The sequence below is a fragment of the Maylandia zebra genome, linkage group LG3 (assembly GCF_041146795.1).
Source record: "Maylandia zebra isolate NMK-2024a linkage group LG3, Mzebra_GT3a, whole genome shotgun sequence".
Lineage (NCBI taxonomy): Eukaryota > Metazoa > Chordata > Actinopteri > Cichliformes > Cichlidae > Maylandia > Maylandia zebra.
In genome coordinates, this window is record NC_135169.1 from 60,781,049 (window position 1) to 60,795,446 (window position 14,398).

A 14,398-nucleotide genomic window follows, 5' to 3' on the forward strand; every position below is an offset into this window, starting at 1 on the left:
ATATCGCGTAAATATTGTCCCTGGGATATCGCGTAGATGTTGTCCCTGGGACATCGTGTAGATGTTGTCCCTGGGACATCGTGTGATAGCTTGTAAATAATGGAATGAAAATTATTGATTGTTATTAACTTGTGAAAAAGAAGTGTAACAAATCCACATGTTATGTTCTTACACCCTTACAGAAACTGTGACTCCTTCACAATGTCAGGTAAATGTCAACTCATGTTGAATAATCAACCAATCAAGCCTTTTATTATCACATGCAATGTTACACGTACAACTGCAATGAAAATTTCACCCCCTTCTGACCATACATATATTGCTTAAACATCACATTGGGAAGACAGGTCGGAAACAGTTAGGAAGGTCAGAAAACAATTTAATTAATAGATGAGGGGAGAGGAGGAGAAAAAAGAACTACAACCAGACAAAGCTCCTAGAAGACTGAAATGGATGATGGTTGCAGCATGCAAAAAGAAAATGATATCTGTTGACTACAGCATATGCTTTCTCACAGATTACCTTGTGGGAGTAGCTGGACCAAACTCTATTGTATTTCAAGTTTGAAATCCCTGTTTGACCAGACTAACATTTCAGATGAGGTACCTCTTGACATAAAAATCCTTTTATGTTGTCATAAAACTAATGTTAAATTCTGCTTTAAATACACTTTATTGTACAATTTACTTAATGAATCGTGTTCCTTAGTTCTGTTTTTATTTATATGTATTTATTTATTTGTTTTATAAGGTAATAGATGGCCTAATCTATTTGCAGTGTGAGGTATGTTGAAAAGCTTGTTTGATCATAATGACATAGCATGTTTACGTTTTTTGTAATGTATTTGAAAACATAGGTGTATTTATGTTATTTTTATAGAATTTCCCTCACATTTATCCAATACCAAGCCAAATCACTGGAAAAATTTTGGATGGGTCCACAAGAGCACAAAGTGCATACTTTTTGAAGGTATGACTTGGACTGTGGTAACTATGTTCTTATCACAAAGGGTTTATAAGTTGCCACTATAAACAAACAGCATTTTCCAAAATTGAAGCCTTGTCAGAAGAACCTGAAAAATACCTTTCTGAAACCTTTTCTGTGTAAAGACTTGTTCAAAAGCAATGCACACAGATTAAAACATTTCTGTCTTGGCCAACTGATAAAGAACACCAAAAATTTAGTGGTGCGTGTTGAGTCTGTGGTCTTGATTTGTTTTGTACACACTATAGAAATTAATTAATGTAAACCAAAAATGACACTTTCTATATGTTTGTGTATCTGCAGAATTAATTACAAGTCTCACCTGACAAGCTTTTGCAGTTTTGCAGTGTCATTCTTGACAGAAAAACATACTTGTCACATTATTTTTATTTCCAGAAAAACATCTTTCAGATGTATGAGAAATTGATTGGAGCCTGTCTGGAAAACGGCAGCCACTGGACCTTGTTTGTAAGTTGCACAGATTTTGCACTCTCTCTAGTGCATGATACTTTTCGGTGTCCCTCATTAGGAAAGCTCAAGGCCCAAGCCTACCATATCCATCTTTTTACAAAACAGTTTTGTGACATACCCAAGAGGACCATAGTCTATATGAATTCATTTGGCGAGTCGGAGGTCAGAAAAAGTGCGGTGTTGAAAAACTGGAGGTAATTAATTAACATATTTAACATAACATATTTAATTTAATTGAAATCATTACCGAACGTGGTTATTGATTTCTCTATATGCTTTTTATTTGTAATAACTGCGATCTCTCAGCTCATTTGCTTCAGCAAGAGGCTGCACTGGAGAGTGGACCTTGTCACATGTGAGCCACCCACATCAACAGGATGGGAACTCATGTGGAGTGCATGTCATAATGGTACTGAAAACTATAGCTTTAACCTATATAAGTAATGTTTACATTTTTGCCTATTCAGTTTTTAAAGCCTTAGAGGCAGGATGGTAAAATCTCAATTTTTTTTGTAGATTGAACCATTTCAGCAGTAATGCTTTGCTTTGGTTGCTCTGTTTTTTTTTTTTTTCTCGGGGGGGGGGGGGGGTTAAAAACAAACAAACATTTCTTTGTTAATCTAATTCTTTTTGTTCTTTTTTTTTTTTTTTTTTTTTTTTTCTTCGTCAATTATTAGTTTGCCCAATCTCTCATTGACGGTAAAACACAAGTGGAGGAGTACAACACTGAAATCCCAAAGCTCAGGTCCCGACGTTGCCACTACTTATTTTCCTCAATAGGTAAAGATAAAATTAGCTGCCTTCTTTTTCTCTAACATTGGAAAATGTAACTTGTACTTAAACAAATTATATTTTGCAGATCGAACTAGGAAGTGCAGTCAGTGCTGGTGTGTGATTGCAGCCAAAGACCGGGTACACTATGACATGTCCTTAGCCATATAGATTGTTTATTTAATGGACTTTGTTCATTTGTTTTTTGTTTGTTTATTTCTTCTTCTTTTTTTTTTTTTAAATTCACAGGTGCAGTGCCAGAAATGTGGTGCATACAAGCACATGCGTTGTTCAAAGTCTGTTTGTGGCATCTATATCTTCTGTGAGAGTAAGTCACAATATAACTAAACAATGTCCAAAAATGTTTAAAGTGAATTTTTTTTTCGTAATTTTGCCTTTGCACACCAGGACTGTGTAATTAAAGTGGACGTTTCAAGATCCAGTTTTTACACAAAACTATTTTAGACATAACTGTGTCGTATTGTGGGGATTTCTCTTCACAATTAAATTGATATAGTGCTGTTTATATCATTCTTCTTTATGTAACAGCACAGTGCAGCACAGCAGAGGGAAAGGAGTTGTGCAGCATAGTGGGTGGCTATACAGGAGGAGCAATAGAAGTAGCCAGTGAAGAATGTCATCAGGGAAAGCATCAGGCAGCGAATGACAAAGGAAAAGTTCCTAAGGGAGAGAACATCTGCAGCAAATCGACAAGTAACAGTGAGATAGGAAGACTGACAGTCAGAGATGAAGGTACACAGACTGAAAGAGATGAAGGTACACAGACTGAAGACAAAGAAAAAGAAACAGAAGTATACGGCACAAGTCTGAGTACAGATAATGCTGCTGCTGATGATGTTGACAGGATCGATGCAGATACAGAATTCCAAACTGATTCAGAAGGAACTAGTACAGTTTACAGAGTGCATGGTCGCTTATCTGTACCAAGCTCAAAAAAGAAAACCTACACAATAACAGAAGACGAGATCAAGCGCAGAATCAACGCAGAGAACATGTCAGTTCATGTTTTCAGAGGTTTGATTGGGGTAGATATACATTTCGTGATTTTGATGTCACCTGAAATAAATCCGGGTTACTCGTATCAATGAAGTGACAATGTGGCTGGAAATTGTGCATTTGCTGCAACATATACACAATTACACCATGTAAACAAAAGCATTTAACTTTGTGCGCATGTGTGTGTCTCTCTCTGCTCTTTTGGTGTTTGCACTTTTTCTTTTTTAGGGCCGTAAAGCCAAACTGCCCGCAATGATTCTTGACAGGCCTAAGAAGGCCAAAACTAAAGTAACAGTGTTTAGTGTTCTGAGTGAAGAGGAGGCTGGGGAGCTAGCCCTCGGGTTTGCCGGAAGATTGGCCTGCGATGTCACAACAGACATGGTCTGTAAAGGCATCGACCATTCAAGTGCTGATATGACAAAGTAAGTTAGTAAAACAATATGAAAGTTGTATCTTTTTTGGTATTATTTGTCATTTCCCCGTATTTGGGTTATTGGTGTAACATTGTTAATCTTACTTTCTAATAACAGACAGACTCTTCTCAAAATCCAACACAATCTTAAACATGAGCTGACTGATTCCTCAACCTTCAGTTTGCTGACACACACCTTTGGCCCCGCTGCACTGGATTCTGTCATTTCATTCCTGTGTGAAAAACTTGATCTTGTCTCTTAAATAATGAAACCTTTTGTGACTTTTGTTTGTTCTGTAAATCAGAATCTTGAAAATTGTTCATTGTTGTTCTAAGTTTGTGTTAACTATTTGGCAAAAATGATTGGTTCCTAATCCAAACAGCATAATGACTGTTCTAACACATATCTTAAAAATGCTACAAAGAAAGAAAATTATCACATATGTTTCAATATGAATGTAATTGTGTCACACTCGGTTTGTAGTAACTTTCCTGTTTTATTTTGAGTTTTGGTATGTTTACACTGTTATTTTTATTTCCCGTGTGTTCGTCTTCCCTTATTAGTTTTACTGTATTTAATTAGTCTGATTTAATAACTTATAATTATTTACTTTCCAGTGTTTATATATGCTCCTCGTTTGGATTATTGTTTGTTTGAGTTCTGCCTGTCTTTTCTATTAAAGATTTGGACTTTTGGACTATTAGTGGACCTCGTAGGTTTTTATTCTGTTCAATTGGTAATTGACTGGGTTTAATTTAGTGGCCTGGAAAACAGGCCGGAGGGGTCTGGTCATTTTAACCCCCTAAGACCCGAAATCTTCCATGGCATGCATTTTTAATTTCTCTTTGATATTTGGGCCGATTGGAACCCGATGAATGTAAAAAGAAAGAATTACCAGGTTTTGTTTTTTTTACCTAATTTTTGTTTCTGAGAAAAATGAGAGCCACATATGAGGACATTAATTTGAAATTTCGATAGAACAGTTGCAGTATAATGTCCTCGTAACTGTATATCAGGCACTTGTTGATCAAGATTTAGTATTTTGGTCTAAATAACCCAAAATGTGATGTCCACATGTGTGGACGCCAGGCTGGAGTAAAGTGTTAGAGCTATTTATACCTATGTAAACTTTTATACACTGGTTTTTACCTGTCTTGTTTCAGAAAGGTTTAAAAGGGTAATGTCCACAGTTTATTTGTTTATTTATTTGTTTGAATTCAACATATTTTATTAAAGTAATTGAGCTTGAACACAGAAAAAACTGAATCAAATAATCATAAAATCAAATCACTTGCATATACTGAAGTCTAATCTACTCTGAGCTAATGCCGGTTTCCAACACTAATGATCGGGTGAAGGAGAGAGATGAGGGTGTGCACGGCCACTGGTGCTCTTATCCCTGTTCTTTGTGATACAATCCAACAGGAAAGCAGTCAAACCCTTGGACATTAGCCAAGTTAACGTTCACAAATATATACACACAGAGGAACTCTGAGCCCCAATGTCAGCATTAGCACAAACATGCCACTTCATACCAAATCTCAGTGTGAGGTCAGGTGTTAGTCTCATTCCATTATTCTGGCTATATTTTCTTACTCATTAATATTAAACTTATACTTAAGACTAACTATTAACAAAATCACACCCCAATAAATCTGTTATTACACTTTGTATTTAATCATAAAAAGGCTGGATGTTGAAACCTTTTACTTCTATTTTGTATGAGCCAGGATTCTCAACAGCTGATACTCTATGTCCAAAAAGTGACAGGTATCGTTTTATGGAGCAAAAAACTTAAGAGCGCATATTTTATAAATAATACCAACAATTACAAATGCAGACCTTTAATAGTAATAAGTAATCCTTTATTTATAATGCATAGCAATATAAAAATAGTAACATATGAAAATATTACAATGGGCACAGATGAATTTGTATCAAAAACAGCAACCAAGCCAAAGTAATGAATAACACACATAAATAACAACTGCTTGAGAGACCAAACAATTTCTTTTCATCTGTTCCTTGGCAGAAAGTTAAGACAGCTATTCAGCTTTAGGTTTCAATAAACAGAAGTAATGGATGCAGTCCCTTTGAAATGTCACACAAAAGTCTACTTATGCATATACTTAGCTTTAACTCTTCTCTTTTTTGTTTTGTATTCCAAAAGGTTTTCATTTTCTCCAGAGTATGTCTCTCTTTCAGTGGTTATCGACTGTTCACATTCATTTTCACAGACTGTTGGAATGTCGATGCTGGCCGAACGTTTCTTGCTAGAATACAATGGCCTAATTTTGCGTGCATTCTCTGTCGTCTTTATTTCGTACTGGCATATACTTTTGCCTACTTGTTTTGTTTTTAAGACATTTGTATGCAGTTCATCTATCATTGGAGTAATACCCTCTGGAATGAATGCCCACTGTTTAACTGTGTCTAAAACAGCATTTAGTTTTCCAACTGCATCTTCTGTGCATTTTTTGTCTGTGCTTTCAACTACAGGAGTGTCATTCAAAGTTGATAGAGGACTTTTCAGAGAGTTTTTCATTTTTTTAAAATGGCTACAAGCCACCTTCAGGCAAGCACATGTGTTATAGTGAGAGAACGTACAACAAGTGCACTGAAGTGTTTCAGCCGATGCAAAAAAACACAGATTTCCAAACAAACTTGGCATTTTTATCACTTTCAAGTCCTCACAGTGTACAAAGTAATGCCTTTCTTTCACTCCAATTCTTGCCAAGGTAGAAATGTCTGTTTCCATGTTTGGATAGATGTCATTGTCAGCCTCTGCTAATTTTGCAAGTAACACTAGATGCTTGCAAAGAAGTCCTCGTAAGCCATATGTACAGTTGCAGTAGGACTCAACAGGGCAGACGTCATACACCATGTCTTCTCTTGACTCAGATGGGACTTGATATGCATTAACTCCATGGCTGTTCTTGACTGTAATTTTAAGAGCCCAACCACTTTCCATCAGTCTTGAAGCAGAGTCTGAAACTTGAGACAAGGGGTCAGCAAACCTGTTTTTCATGCGGCCCACATCTTGCAGGGTTTTTATGACTGAGAAGTAGTCGTCGGCCTTCCCTAGGAGCACTTCAATCAGATCATCCAGACGCCTATTCTTGTAGCCAGATAAAAACTGGTATTTCAGGCGGTGGAAAAATCTGAAAAACAGTTATTTGAAATGATTAGTAACTGTAATTGAAGGAATTTAAAGTTTTAATCAAGACTGTATTATTTTTTTAAAAATTGGAATACCTATTGCACACGTCTTTTATAAAGGAATGCTCTGTGCCGGTTTAGCTGATTTAGGCAAATCCACCTACTCTGTTTTTTGTTGTGATAACATAAAAAACGCTGCTAGAATTTAAAGGATTTGCCTAAAACCTGTTCTGGCAATAACATGACGAACCTACTCAGTTTAGCCTCTTGGATTAAAGCATAATATCTTTTTTTCAGCAATACAATTGAATGAGGTCAAAATAATAAATCATACCTTTCAATCACATTGTTTGTTTCAGAACGAGCGTGACTGAAGCGACGGCCGTAGTCACACCACATGTGGCCAATGCCTTCCCAGTGCTTCTGAAAATACTGGCACACCAAAGGGTATTGCTTAAATGTCTGGCAGAACTCTGCTGATGTGGCTTTAAAGTCGTCCTCCTAAGAGAATTGGATGCAACAGAATATATTTCAATCCATTTAACAGACCTATTGAAATCTTTAATATTATGTATTGAAGCCCTTTTCCTTTTATTGAATAACATTAAGAATTTTAAGTTATTAATAATATGTCGTGTTTTTGTATTAAGAAGCAATTATTTCTTCCCTTACAATGGCTAAGAAGGAACACTAAACCTATAAGCATATTTGGTTTCAGCATCTGTCTGTGAAAGAATCCCACTCACAAGTTCTACTGCACAGTGGGTGACACAATGATGGTCTGCACAGCTTAAGTACTTGTTTTGATAAGCAAGATAAGAAGCCAGTTTTAGAAATTGTTTCAAAAATCTATTTTGTATCTCTCTGTAACTTTTTTTAGCAACTGAAAGTTATTATGCTCTTAGTGTAATCAAGAAATCAAAATGTGAAATAGACAAATTACACTTACAGATGTGCAAGCTTTCAGCTTACAAAAGAAAGAAATGATTTCATTTCTCTTTTGGGTGTTAGAAAGCCCATGGACCCCGGACTCTGATTTTGAAAGCCATCGATTAACAGCCTGTGAATGTAAGAGAAAAAAAGTTAATCTGGAGAGAGAGACAGAGGAGCAGCTGTACAAAAAGCATAAAAGAAAGCTGACGTCCAAAAATAACTTTGTCACTCACTGGACAAGAGGACCTGTGCATTACAGAAATCAACCAGGCAAACATATTTTTAAATGTCAAAAAGAGCTTTGGGAAGCAGCCACCAGAAGATGAGTGCACTGTGGTCTTAAATGGATGGACATAGTCACTCAACATTTTATCCCTTTATATTCATTAACCTGAGTAGGTGAATATCACAATGAGGCAAATCATGACAACAGGACCCTGTTGTAAAAATGTGTTTCAGGTGCATCTTAGACAACGTGAAAAAAAAACAATGTGGTTTACCTGCAAGACATGGTACCAGCATAGAAGGATAGCTGACTCTGGAAAAACCTTCTGCAAAGCATTTATTTCCGCAAAGTCTTTGTCAACCATAAATGCTCTACAGAAAAAAAGAAAACACTAAATGAGATTAAACAGTATGAAAATGTTTTTGCTATCTCAAAGCACCACTTCAATGCCAAATTAAACATTTCAACTCACAAGTAGATATATAAAATACTGCATACAGCCTATAGGAATAACTTTAACAACTGGAAAGGAAAGTTTTTTGCAGCCCATGCTGCAGCTATAGCATTAGATTCTGGCATGTTATAACTTTTTTGAAAAGGAATTATTTCAAAATCAATAGCTGTCAATGTATTATTTACCTCGGGGAAGTTGGGAAATGCTCACAAACTATTCCAAGAACAGTTTCCAGGGTTTTCTGACTTTCGTTGCTGACAATAGCATAGGCCACAGGGACTCCATGCCCATGATCATCTCTTACAACAAGTGTGAATAAGGGAAATGAATACTGGTTAACGCAGTGCGTGGTGTCAACAAATACTAACTGTTTTGCATAGTTCTCCATGTTTGATTTCATTACAGGTGTCTGCAAAACAATCATTAGTTCTTGGTCAGATGTGTATGGTTGATAGAAGAGAACATGTTCTTGATGTTTTCCATTAAGTAAGGTATGTACACTTTGACTGTCTCCACAGTTAAAGTGCTTCTTCCTCATCATGCAGGTTCTAACACTGTCAATGTCACGTGGTGTGACAAAATGCTCTCTGTTGTGAAGATCTCTGTGTCCATGTTCTTTGGCCCATTTATGACATTCGGTTAGTATGATGGCTGGCTTAGTTCCAAGGGAAAGCAGTTCCTCAATCTTCCTCCTCAAATCACTGGAAATATTGTTGAAATGTGCGTCTTTTGGGTCCGAAGGATCATGCCCATCATGCTTATCATATGTACGCTGCACGATGACTGTGTGGTCTTTCCAACATTTGAGTACTTTAAATGAAACATAGGCCTTACAGCCCACTGCTCTGTAGCTGTTTCGACTTTTTTTCCCAGCTCTGATGCAGTTGAATTTGTAATAGTCTCTTTTCCTGTCTTTACCTGAGGCAACATTTAAACATTTATAATGTCCATGAAGGGTTAATGAGTTCAATTTTTCTAACACAACACTGAATGGGTCCTCCTGGCATTGTGACACATGCACACAAAGTTGTGTGTCTTTTCCAGTTCTTTTTTTTTCATCATTCAGAACACTTCTTCTAATTATGTCGTCCATTTCTGGTGGAAAAATAACGAAGGTTTAATTAGTCAATATTCATTAATTCATTTTAACTTGTTGTGGGGTTTTTTGCAATACAATGTAAATATTAAATATAATATTAAAAAAAAAAATATATATAAAATAATATAAAACAAACAGGGGCTAAAAGAAGCTAAACTTTCATATGGTATGTCTCTGGCAACTTTAACATGATGTCCCAGGGACAACATCTACACGATGTCCCAGGGACAACATTTACGCGATGTCCCAGGGACAACATTTACGCGATGTCCCAGGGACAACATTTACGCGATGTCCCAGGGACAACATCTACGCGATGTCCCAGGGACAACATCTACGCGATGTCCCAGGGACAACATCTACGCGATGTACCAGGACAAATTTGTAAATTTCTGGATTACTGTTAATCTCCATAGAATCAAGAACTCATGTCCAGTTTCACAGCTATGGACCAGTTAATTATGTTTCCAGGTGATAGTTTGATTCATAGATTCAGCACACAACCATAAGTCTAGGCCTTTTAGTCCAGATTCTCTTCACTTATGTTTGTAAAATGATCAGGGGAGCTACTGCAATTTTGCCTGACCCAACCCCCGGGCCACGAAACACCCAAAAAGTTGGGGAACACTGGTTAGCTAATGCTGTCGTCAAGTAGCCTATCGCTAGCAAACAAACAGCAAGCCAAGTGAGGAACATATGTATAATGCTTACCGTTTATTAAAGGAAAGTATCCTAAATTGACTTCAAATTCGGCGGACAGGCGGCGGTTTTTCGCTTCTTCACTTGTATTTCGAAATACTCGAAGGCGGGTATTTCGAAGTCGCAAAGGAATGACGTCACAAGAAGGTGATTGGTCACTTGCAATGTTGAACCTGGAACAACATTAATTATGATGATGTGGGAACAATGCTGACACGAGGAAATCAGATCGTCCCTTGTTACAACCCTCCCCTTCAAAGGGCATCGGCGACCCGACGATGAGCTGAAAAGAGAGCACACTTAAAATTTTGCTCATTTTATAATGGATTGTGGCAATTTAAATGGGTTTGAGTGCTGTCCAGCAGTCTTCCTCATTGACCTACGAGACCCTTGCGTCAAGCTGGCAACATCTTCCTCCCCAGGTTCTAGGTCCCCAGAACAATCCAAATGGGGCACCCCCACATGTGTGGGACTCAACGTCCCTTCCTCCAACACTGCAGAATCGCCTCCATCTCCCTGTTCTGTAAACATCTGTTCCACTTCATCAACCATACTGTTATTTGTGGCCAACATTCTGGTTAGATCATCCTGTTTTGACATTTGTAGGCCACTATCTTGGTCTCCATCCAATTCCCTGATTGGAATGTTTCTCAACTCAGTTCGATGTACTTGTCGAAGTGGACCAGTGTGCCCAGCAGGAGCGACTGAATATACTACGCCATGATAAACGCCATGAGTTTATCTTTGATTTGACAGAAGATTGGCAAGATGGCGCCGGTGTGTGTGGCTGCTCGTCTGTCACTGCCAAGTTTGTTCCTGTTTATGTTATTTTTAATTTGTGTCATTCATGAAACAAAGTCTCTGCTGAGGTATGATCGCCAGACACTATTGGACCTCAAACCTGTGGTCCAAAATATTGTGTCCTTTGGAGCTGGTGGGCAGCAACCCCTGCCCCCATTTGCATCGGAAACCCCGGGTTACCTGTACCGGGTTCCCACGCTACCTTCCCGGCGAAAGCGTCCTCGTCGCCGGGGTAAACGAAGCGGTCGCCTGGTGAAGCTAAAGGTTTACCTAAAGAATTATTCTGCTCTTTTCCGACCAGTGCATGGATTCTTGCCAAGGCTGTTTGCGTCTCGGCGTTTTCTGGATCCTGTTGATACCTGTTTGGTGCCTGTGGTCGGCTTTGATGATGATGCTCCTCGGCCTCGCTGCCCATGCCCTCCCAGGCTAAACCTCCACTGTCAACATTATCGGAATCTGAGATCGCTGCGGCGGGTTTCTGGACCTCCTGAACCCCGAGCGCCAACTCCAGCTCCCGCTAGGATTGGCCTGGTGAACGCCAGATCACTTTTAAACAAAACTTTTGTTCTTCGGGACTTCTTCAGTTCCCGTGATCTGGATTTTCTGTGTGTGACTGAGACGTGGCTGAGTGTTGGTGAGTCCAGTGTTCTATCTGAACTTTTACCTGTGGATTGTTGCTATTTTAACTCGCCACGGACGTCAGGCAGAGGTGGAGGCACAGTGACTGTTTACAAAAAGGATTTTAAATGTAAGCAGTGTTTTCTACAGCCTTCGTTCTCCAGCTTTGAACTTGCCTCATTTGAGGTGAGTCGTACAAACCCGATTTTCTGCGCTGTCATCTATCGCCCCCCGAAATACAATAAGAACTTCATAAACGACTTTTCTGATTTTTTAGCTGGGATTATGCCCAACTATGATAGTGTTCTTATTGTTGGAGATTTTAATATACATGTATGCTGTCCTGATAAGCCACTGGTAAAGGACTTTTTAAGCCTTATTGACTCTTTTAGCCTGGTACAGTCCGTACGTGGCCCTACACATGAGCACGGACACACACTGGACCTTGTTCTGTCATATGGTCTGCCTGTCACTGACTTGGAGATTTGTGACTGTGCACTCTCAGATCATATGCCTGTGTTATTCAACGTTGGTTTGACATATACCGCAGTTAAACCTGGCGCTGCTACTCGGTGCTGTCGGGTTATTAACCCCGCCACTGCTGCGCAGTTTTCTGCTGCTTTTAATCAGCTCGGCGGGCCTTCTGACTTTGTTTCCTCTGACACAGAAGACCTACATTCCTGGTTTAATTCTTGCTGTCAAAAAATCATGGACTCTGTGGCTCCTTTAAAAACCAGGCAGCTTAAGGCTAAACCTGAGCCTTGGTTTAATGAGAGCAGTCGTGCTGTTAAGAGGGAATGTCGTCGAGCAGAACGGAGGTGGAAAAAGGATAAACTGCATGTATCATTTCAAATTCTCAAAGACTGCTGGCATCGCTACCAGAACACTGTTAAAGAGGCAAAAAGGGAATATTTTGCAAATATTATTTCTTCCAACTGTCATAACCCACGTGTGTTATTTAGGACCATTGACACTGTTCTTAATACTCCTTTGAATGTCTGTTTGGAAGTTTCTCCTGAGATTTGCAATGATTTTCTGAACTTTTTTATTGAAAAGGTTGTCACCATCAGGGCTCTTATCACAGCTCCTGACTCTGACCCCTCTGTCTCTGTCCCTTGCGCTGCTGTTTTCACTCAGTTTGAGCTTGTGACGCTCTCCTCTTTAGAGGATGTGGTTCGCCATATTAAGCCCACAGGTTCCCCACGGGATCCTGTCCCTCCACAATTCTTTAAAGAAATTTTTCCTAGTATACAACAGTATGTCCTTGACATTATTAACAGCAGTCTGTCTTCTGGTGTGGTTCCTGCAAATTTCAAACATGCAGTAGTACAGCCACTGCTTAAGAAACCTGGCCTTGATCACACAGTTTTAGCGAACTATAGGCCTATTTCCAAGCTGCCTTTAGTCTCCAAGGTTTTAGAGAAATTTGTTTTTAGTCAACTGAAAGATTTTCTAGATGAAAATGGAATCTTTGAGGTTTTTCAGTCAGGTTTTAAAACCCTTCACAGCACAGAATCTGCATTACTAAGGGTTTTTAATGACATCCTTCTGGCATGTGATTCTGGTAACCATGTTGTTCTTGTCTTGCTTGACCTAACTGCTGCCTTTGACACAGTAGACCACAATATTTTAATTTCTCGATTACATGATGTAGTGGGTATTGGTGGCACTGCACTCAATTGGTTTAGGTCTTATTTGTCAGATAGAACTTTCTCTGTCAGCCTTCTCGGTTACGAATCGTCTTCTGCTCCTCTGTCATGTGGTGTCCCACAGGGCTCAATTTTAGGGCCACTGCTCTTTTCTCTGTATCTACTGCCTCTGGGTTCTATCCTTAGAAGGCATGGGATCTCATTTCACTGTTATGCCGATGACTGCCAAATTTATTTGACACTAAAACGCAAGGATGCCATCTCCATAAAACCTCTCTTGACATGTCTAGATGACATTAAAGCTTGGTTGGCTCGAAACTTTTTAAATTTTAATAAAAAGAAAACAGAAGTGTTGGTGTTTGGACCCAGTGGTCCCTGTGAGTCCTCCTCTGTTGTTTTAGGATCCCTGGAAGTCTATTTTAAATCTGTTGTTACTGACCTTGGTTTTAAGTTGGACAGTGATTTTAAATTGGACAACCAAATCAGAGCAGTGGTGAAGTCCAGTTTTTATCATTTAAGGCGACTGGCAAGACTAAAATCTTTTCTTTCGAGGCAGCACCTTGAAACAGTGATCCATGCTTTTATTTCTTCCCGCCTGGACTACTGTAACTCACTTTATGTGGGGGTCAGTCAGTCATTGCTCTCACGTCTGCAGCTGGTTCAAAATGCGGCTGCACGACTCCTAACAGGAACTCGAAAAAGAGAGCATATAACCCCCGTGCTGGCCTCTCTGCACTGGCTGCCTGTGTCTTTTAGAGTTAATTTTAAAATTCTTATGTTTGTTTTTAAATGTCTACACAGTCTTGCCCCGCCTTACCTCTCTGAGCTTCTTCATCCCCACATACCCTGTCGGTCTCTCAGGTCAGCTGACCAGCTGCTCCTGGAGGTACCGAGATCCAGGAGGAAGCTCAGAGGGGACAGGGCCTTCTCTATTGTGGCTCCAAAATTATGGAATAATTTGCCCATGCATGTTAGAGAGGCCCCTTCACTGTCCACTTTTAAATCACGTCTTAAAACCCACTTTTATTCCTTGGCTTTTAACCTCAGTGAGACTTAGTTTCTTTTTTAATGCAGTAGTTATTTAATTAATGATTTCACTCTTCT

General features: G+C 39.0%; 2 protein-coding genes across 2 annotated transcripts; one reads left to right on the plus strand and one right to left on the minus strand.

Annotated features, from left to right (window-relative positions):
- Positions 1 to 27: 27 nt before the first annotated feature.
- Positions 28 to 4,359, plus strand: LOC112429825 (uncharacterized). Its single transcript, XM_076882049.1, has 11 exons — positions 28 to 208; positions 751 to 783; positions 880 to 969; positions 1,381 to 1,452; positions 1,561 to 1,649; positions 1,762 to 1,864; positions 2,133 to 2,235; positions 2,315 to 2,367; positions 2,476 to 2,554; positions 3,472 to 3,665; positions 3,774 to 4,359. The coding sequence occupies exons 1-10, from the start codon at positions 158 to 160 to the stop codon at positions 3,477 to 3,479; spliced, it is 681 nt and encodes a 226-aa protein (XP_076738164.1). The 5' UTR covers positions 28 to 157; the 3' UTR covers positions 3,480 to 3,665; positions 3,774 to 4,359.
- Positions 4,360 to 6,214: 1,855 nt separating this feature from the next.
- On the minus strand, positions 6,215 to 9,479 carry LOC112434961 (uncharacterized). Its single transcript, XM_076882277.1, has 5 exons — positions 8,249 to 9,479; positions 7,765 to 7,875; positions 7,150 to 7,316; positions 6,351 to 6,817; positions 6,215 to 6,225 (listed from the first exon to the last, which is right to left on the minus strand). The coding sequence occupies exons 1-5, from the start codon at positions 8,336 to 8,338 to the stop codon at positions 6,215 to 6,217; spliced, it is 846 nt and encodes a 281-aa protein (XP_076738392.1). The 5' UTR covers positions 8,339 to 9,479.
- Between the last annotated feature and the right edge of the window lie 4,919 nt (positions 9,480 to 14,398).

Bases quoted from the DNA above. Each gene is read 5' to 3' on its own strand.
- LOC112429825 (XM_076882049.1), top strand. From the start codon at position 158: ATGTTATGTTCTTACACCCTTACAGAAACTGTGACTCCTTCACAATGT. The intron at 1,453-1,560 runs GTAAGTTGCACA...TTTACAAAACAG, and splicing joins GCAGCCACTGGACCTTGTTT to TTTTGTGACATACCCAAGAG. The intron at 1,865-2,132 runs GTACTGAAAACT...GTCAATTATTAG, and splicing joins GTGGAGTGCATGTCATAATG to TTTGCCCAATCTCTCATTGA.
- LOC112434961 (XM_076882277.1), bottom strand. From the start codon at position 8,338: ATGGTTGACAAAGACTTTGCGGAAATAAATGCTTTGCAGAAGGTTTTT. The intron at 7,317-7,764 runs GTAAGTGTAATT...CAATTCTCTTAG, and splicing joins AGCTGAAAGCTTGCACATCT to GAGGACGACTTTAAAGCCAC. The intron at 6,818-7,149 runs GTATGATTTATT...ACTGTTTTTCAG, and splicing joins ACAAACAATGTGATTGAAAG to ATTTTTCCACCGCCTGAAAT.